Source organism: Salvelinus sp. IW2-2015, unplaced genomic scaffold (assembly GCF_002910315.2).
Source record: "Salvelinus sp. IW2-2015 unplaced genomic scaffold, ASM291031v2 Un_scaffold7027, whole genome shotgun sequence".
Lineage (NCBI taxonomy): Eukaryota > Metazoa > Chordata > Actinopteri > Salmoniformes > Salmonidae > Salvelinus > Salvelinus sp. IW2-2015.
The window spans coordinates 6,091-13,271 of record NW_019948287.1 but is presented as its reverse complement, the minus strand read 5'-3'; the positions used below and the strand labels follow the sequence as shown (position 1 = coordinate 13,271).

The window sequence follows — 7,181 nt, the reverse complement described above, 5'->3', positions numbered from 1 at the left end:
ACAACACACAGAGAGAGATGGCGGTTGTACGAGTGTACTTCTGTTAATTATTTGTGTTGGTTATTGGGTTGAATGTTTATGAGAGGTTTGTTCTAGGTTGTTTTATCGGTTGTTGGCTGTGTCTGTTCCTCATGGTTTGTCTGTGTGGTGTTTTATGGTTGTTCTAGTGGTTTGTTCTGTGGTTGTTCTATGGTTGTTCTGTGGTTGGTTCTGGTGTTGTTCTATTGGGTTTGTGGTTGTCTGTGGTTTTGTGTTTCTTGGTTGTTCTGGGTTGTTCTTCAGTGGTTGTTCTGTGGTTGTTCTGTGGTTGTTCTATGGTTGGTTCTGTGGTTTTCTGTGGTTGTTCTATGGTTGTTTCTTTGGTCGCTGGTTTGTTCTGAGATGTTTGTTCTGCGGTATGTGTTTGGTGTTTTAGTGGTTGTTCTATGGTTGTTCTGTTGTGCGGAGCCGGGCTGTTACCGGTTTGATGACGCTGCGGTGCGGTTGGGCAGCCCTGCGATGTACACCTTGGTCTCCAGTTTTCCGTTAACTGACGTGAAGAAGACTCTCAGGCCTGTTGATGCTCATCACAGCTTCCTTAAGCTGATCTTAACACTGATACTGGACTCGCAGTTCATCTACTGGATCTACAACACATTACACAACAACAAAGCAATATTACAGCAACAACATTCACAACAACATTACATAAACAACAACAACAACATACACAACAACAACAACAACAACAATACACAAACAACAACATTACACAACAACAACATTACACAACAACACCTTACACAACAACAACAATTACCAACAACAACATTACACAACAACACAACAACATTACTAACAAACAACATTACACAACAAACAACAACAACATACACAACAACAACAACATACACACAACATTAAACAACAACACAACATTACATAAAACAACAAACTTACACAACAACAACACAATACAAACAACAACATTACACACACCAGCAACATTCACAACAACAAACAACAACAACATTACACAACAACAACAACACTTACACAACAAGCAACAACATTACATAACAAAACAACATTAACACAACAACAACATTACAGAACAACACCAAACAACAACCATTAAACACACAACAAAACATTACAATAACACACAAACAACCATTACATAACAACAACAATTACACAACAACAACATACACAAACAACAACATTTACACAACAACACCAATACACCAACACACATTACATAACAACAACAACAACAATACACAACAACACATTACATAACAACATACAAAACAACATTACACAACAGCAACATACTCATAATAATGAATATTTATTTTTCTATGGGGTAGCTCATTTTAATTTGTGATATAATTGTGGTTCTTATCAATGTCATTTCCAACCGTCCATATATAACAGTACCAGTTAAAAAGTTTGGGACACCTACTCAGTCTCTTTTATTTTTACTATTTCCTACATTGTAGAGTAAACAAATGAAAATATATTTTATATTTGAAGATTCTTCAACAAGCCAACAAGTGCTCATCATATGTGGGAACTCCTTCAAGACGTTGGAAAAAGCATTCCAGCTGAAGCTGGTTGAGAGAATTCCAAGAGGTGTTGCAAAGCTGTCATCAAGGCAAAGGTGATACTTTGAAGATGATTTGTTTAACAACTTTTTTGTGTACTACATGACTCCATAAGTGTGTTATTTAATAGTTTGGGATGTCTTCACTATATTCTACAATGTAGAAAATAGTAAAAATAAATAAAACCTTGAATGAGTAGGGTGTTGCAAAACTTTTATACTTTTAACTGCGACTGTATATACAGTTGAAGTAGGAAGTTACATACACCTTAAGCCGAAATACATTTAAACTCAGTTTTTTCACAATTCCTGACATTTAATCCTAGTAAAAAATTAACTTTCCTAGTCAGTTAGGATCACCACTTTATTTTAAGAATGTGAAATGTCAGAATAATAGTAGAGAGAAGATTTATTTCAGCTTTTATTTCTTCAAGTCACATTCCCAGTGGGTCAGAATTTACATACACTCAATTAGTATTTGGCAGCATTCTTTTAAATTGTTTAACTTGCGTCAAACGTTTCCGGGTAGCCTTCACAAGCTTCCCATAATAAGTTGGGTGAATTTGGCCCATTATCCACGACAGAAGCTGGTGTAACTGAGTCAGGTTTGTAGGCCTCCTTGCTCCACACGCTTTTTCAGTTCTGCCCACACATTTTCTATGGGATGAGGTCAGGGCTTTGTGATGGCCACTCCAATACCTTGACTTTGTTGTCCTTAAGCCATTTTGCCACAATTTGGAAGTATGCTTGGGTCATTGTCCATTTGGAAGACCCATTTGCGACCAAGCTTTAACTTCCTGACTGATGAGATGTTTTGGAGAAGTGGCTTCTTCCTTGCTGAGAGCGGTTCCTCAGTTATGTCGATATAGGACTCGTTTCACTGTGGATATAGATACTTTTGTACCTGTTTCCTCCAGCTCTTCACAAGGTCCTTTGCTGTTGTTCTGGGATTGATTTGCACTTTTCGCACCAAAGTACGTTATTCTATAGGAGACAGAACACGTCTCCTTCCTCAGCAGTATGACGGCTGCGTGGTCCCATGGTGTTTATACTTGCTACTATTGTTTGTACAGATGAACGTGGTACCTTCAGCGTTTGGAAATTGCTCCCAAGGATGAACCAGACTTGTGGAGGTCAACAATTTTTCTCTGAAGTCTTGGCTGATTTCTTTACATTTCCCATGATCCAAGCAAAGAGGCACTGAGTTTGAAGGTAGGCCTTGAAATACATCCACAGGTACACCTCCAATTGACTCAAGTTATGTCAATTAGCCTATCAGAAGCTTCTAAAGCCATGACACATTTCCTGGAATTTTACAAGCTGTTTAAAGGCACAAGTCAGCTTAGTGTATGTAAACTTCTGACCCACTGGAATTGTGATACAGTGAATTATAAGTGAAATAATCTGTCTGTAAACAATTGTTGGAAAAATGACTTGTGTCATGCACAAAGTATATGTCCTAACCGACTTGCCAAAACTAAGTTTGTTAACAAAAATTGTGGAGTTGGTTGAAAAACTAGTTTTAATGACTCCAACCAAAGTGGATGTAAACCTCCAACTTCATCTTAACACTGGATTGAGATCAACCCATCTGAGCAAAAGACAGGAAGTCAGATTGGACAGATGATAATACCAGCTAGAGACAGTAAACGTAGTCAGGTTGGACAGGTGACTTAACCAGCTAGACAGTAAAAAGACAGGTAGTCAGGTTGGACAGATGACTAATATAACCAGCTAGTGACAGTAAAAGACAGGTAGTCGGTTGGCAGAGGACTAATATAACCAGCTAGACAGTAAAGACAGGTAGTCAGGTTGGGCAGAGACTAATATAACCAGCTAGGACAGTAAAAGACAGGTAGTCAGGTTGGCAGGACTAATATAACCAGCTAGTGACATAAAGACATGAGTCAGGTTGGGCAGAGGACTAATATAACCAGCTGGACAGTAAAAGACAGGCAGGTTGGACAGGGACTAATATAACCAGCTAGTGACAGTAAAAGACAGGCAGGTTGGACAGGTGACTAATATAACCAGCTAGTGACAGTAAAAAGTAATCAGTGATGTAATCCACGAGCCAGTCTTACCACATGCCACTGTCCGTCGTTGATGGCCTTGCCCCCGCTGGTGACCTTAAGGGAGTGCTGGTTCTTGAACTGGACCTCGATCCGTCCTCCCCTCAGCCCCAGCATGAACCACGAGTCCTGGGAAGACTCTGCGTACAGAACCACCCCTTCTGGATCAAACGTACGGAAGTCAAACTCTGCAGCGAACCTGGAGACAACACGACCCGGGACGATTTAGGGTACAGCTGTGTAGTGAACAGGACTTCCACAGCAGGTGGTGTGTGTGTGTCTGTCTCGGTGTGTTTAAACCCTCTTACTTSGTGTTCTCCGGTAGTCTGAAGCGGAGGTATATGACAGGCCCTCCGGTGAATTGTTCTCCCAGGTACAGCATCTCAGAGTGTTTGTAGTCATACAGCTGAACACACACCGGTATCACCTCACAGGAACGCTGGTCCTCCGCCAGCCGCAGGCCCCGGCGGCCGTCGCAGAGGCAGGAGTAGCTACCCATCGTGTTCACACACACGCCCTCACACACGCCCACCTCGCACTCGTCGACGTCTGGGGACAACCACGAGCGTCAGACGGACAGGGTAGAGGGTAGAGGTCATTAAGGAGGTACAGGGTCAGGGTTAAGATCAGTTGATATCAAACGTTCCATTAGGTCCTTGAATATAATTGTCTCGGACATTTTTTTCAATTTGACAGACTGTATATTTAGGGGCGGCAGGTAGCCTAGTGGTTACAGTGTTGGACTAGAAACCGAAAGGTTACTAGATCGAATCCCCGAGCTGACAAGGTAAAAATCTGTCGTTCTTCCCCCTGAACAAAGCAGTTAACCCACTGTTCCCCGGTAGGCCGTCATTGTAAATAAGAATTTGTTCTTAACTGACTAGTTAAATAAAGGTTAAATAAAATACGAATGTTCTTGTCTGTGATTAGTGTCTTTGTCATGTGGTCAGTGTGGGTGCAGTCGAGTGGCATCTCACCCAAACAGGAACGCAAGCTGAAGTTGTAATTGAAGCCGGAGGGACACTGGCACTCATACATGCCAGGGTTGTTGACACATATCGCTGGTTCCTCACAGATACTGGGGTACAGCAGACACTCGTTGATATCTGGGGAGGAGACACATTTAGCTGGTTCCTCACAGATACTGGGGTACAGCAGACACTATCTGGGATACAGGAGGAAACACAATATACTCTGGTTCCTCACAGATATGGGGTACAGCAAGACACTCGATACTGGGGAGAGGAGACACATATAGCTGGTTCCTCACAGATACTGGGGTAAGCAGACACTATCTGGGATACAGAGGAGACACATATAGCTGGTTCCATCAGATACTGGGTACAGCAGACCTATCTGGGATACAGGAGGAGACACATATAGCTGGTTCTCACAGATACTGGGGTACAGCAGACACTATCTGGGATACAGGAGGAGACACATATAGCTGGTTCCTCACAGATACTGGGGTACAGCAGACACTATCTGGGATACAGGAGGAGACACATATAGCTGGTTCCTCACAGATTACTGGGGTACAGCAGACACTATCTGGATACAGGAGGAGACACCATATAGCTGGTTCCTCACAGATACTGGGGTACAGCAGACAGCTATCTGGGATCAAGGAGGAGACACATATAGCTGGTTCCTCAGAGATACTGGGGTACAGCAAGACACTATCTGGGATACCGGAGGAGACACATATAGCTGGTTCCTCAGAGATACTGGGGTACAGCAGACCACTATCTGGGATACAGGAGGGAGACACTATACGCTGGTTCCTCACAGATCTGGGGTACAGCAGACACTATCTGGATACAGGAGGGGACCACATATAGCTGGTTTCCTCACAGATACTGGGGTACAGGCAGACACTATCTGGGATACAGGAGGAGACACATATAGCTGGTTCCTCACAGATACTGGGGTACAGCAGATACTATCTGGGATACAGGAGGAGACACCATTAGCTGGTTCCTCACAGATACTGGGGTACAGCAACACTATGCTGGGGATCAGAGAGACACATATAGCTTGGTCTCACAGATACTGGGGTACAGCAGACAGCTATGCTGGATAACAGGAGGGGAATCATGCCTGGTCCTTCACATAATAATGGCGGTACCCAGCCTATCTCATCGGCCCCAAAACAGTGGTAAAAGAAATTTACTGGGGGGTATTTACAGCCCAAAAAAAAGAACCCACTATCTGGGATACATGGACAGGAGCACATATAGCTGGGTTCTCACAGATACTGGGTACAGCAGACACTACTGGGATACAGGGAGGAGACACATATAGCTGGTTCCTCAGCAGATACTGGGGTACAGCAGAAACTATCTGGGCATACAGGAGGGAGAACACATTATAGTGGTTTCTCATCACAGATTACAGGGGTACCAGAAGACACTATCATGGGATACACAGGAGGGAGAACACATATAGCTGGTTCCTCACAGATACTGGGGTACAGCAGACACTAATCTGGGATACAGGAGGGAGACACATATAGCTGGTTCCTCAGAGATACCTGGCGTAAACAGCAGACACTATCTGGATACAGGAGGACGGACACATATAGCTGGTTCCTCACAGATACTAGGGGTACAAGCAGACACTTCTGGGATACAGGGAGGGCGACACATATAGCTTGGTTCGCTCACAGATCTGGGGTACAGTCAGACACTATCTGGGATAAGGAGGGGACAACATATAGCTGTTCCTCAGAGATACTGGGGTACATGCAGACACTATCTGGGATACAGGAGGAGAACACATATAGCTGTCTACGAGGGGTCGCCAGTCCTACTGGGTCAAGGAGGACACTAAGCTGGTTCCGCAGCGTACAGCAGACACTCTGGATACAGGGGGACTATACTGGTCCCGATACTGGAGCAGGAGACACGAAGAGGGAACACAAGCTCCCACAGTATGGTACGAGACACTACTGGGCCTGAGACACATATATCAGTGTGAGTTTTTAACATATGGAGGTTTGGTTTAGTCATCGAGACAATCAACACAAACATTAACACAAGCCAAAACAGTCATTGAGACTGAAGCCTGTTTCTGGAACAGCATGGTCAATGACCTGAGGTTTTAAACAGTCTTTCTGTAACACTGCACTGGTGACCTGAGGTTTAAACGTCTTATGTAACACTGCACTGGTGGCCCTGAGGTTAACAGTCTTATGTAACACTGCACTGGTGACCCTGAGGTTTAAACAGTCTTCTGTAACACTGGCACTGGTGACCCTGAGGTTTAAACGTCTTTATGTAACACTGCACTGGTGGCCCTGAGGGTTTAAACAGTCTTTCTGTAACAACTGCAACTGGTGACCTGGGTTTTAAACAAGTCTTGTAGATGCTAGGTTACATCTCGAACACGCTGGTGGGCCCTGCGGGTTAAGCCGTATCACTGGTGAACTAGTACAGTCTTCTGTACACTGCACTGGTGGCCTGAGGTTCTAACCAAGTCTTCTGTAAACACTGCACTGGTGACCCTGAGGTTTAAACGTC

General features: G+C 43.7%; 1 protein-coding gene across 1 annotated transcript; it reads right to left on the bottom strand.

Moving 5' to 3' along the window:
* Nucleotides 1–454: 454 nt before the first annotated feature.
* Nucleotides 455–5,366, bottom strand: pros1 (protein S). The gene is given in 8 exon segments (XM_024145176.2): nt 455–539; nt 541–579; nt 582–626; nt 3,673–3,859; nt 3,969–4,209; nt 4,638–4,821; nt 5,055–5,124; nt 5,353–5,366. Coding segments are annotated over 8 exon segments (864 nt in total). The 3' UTR covers nt 455.
* Between the last annotated feature and the right edge of the window lie 1,815 nt (nt 5,367–7,181).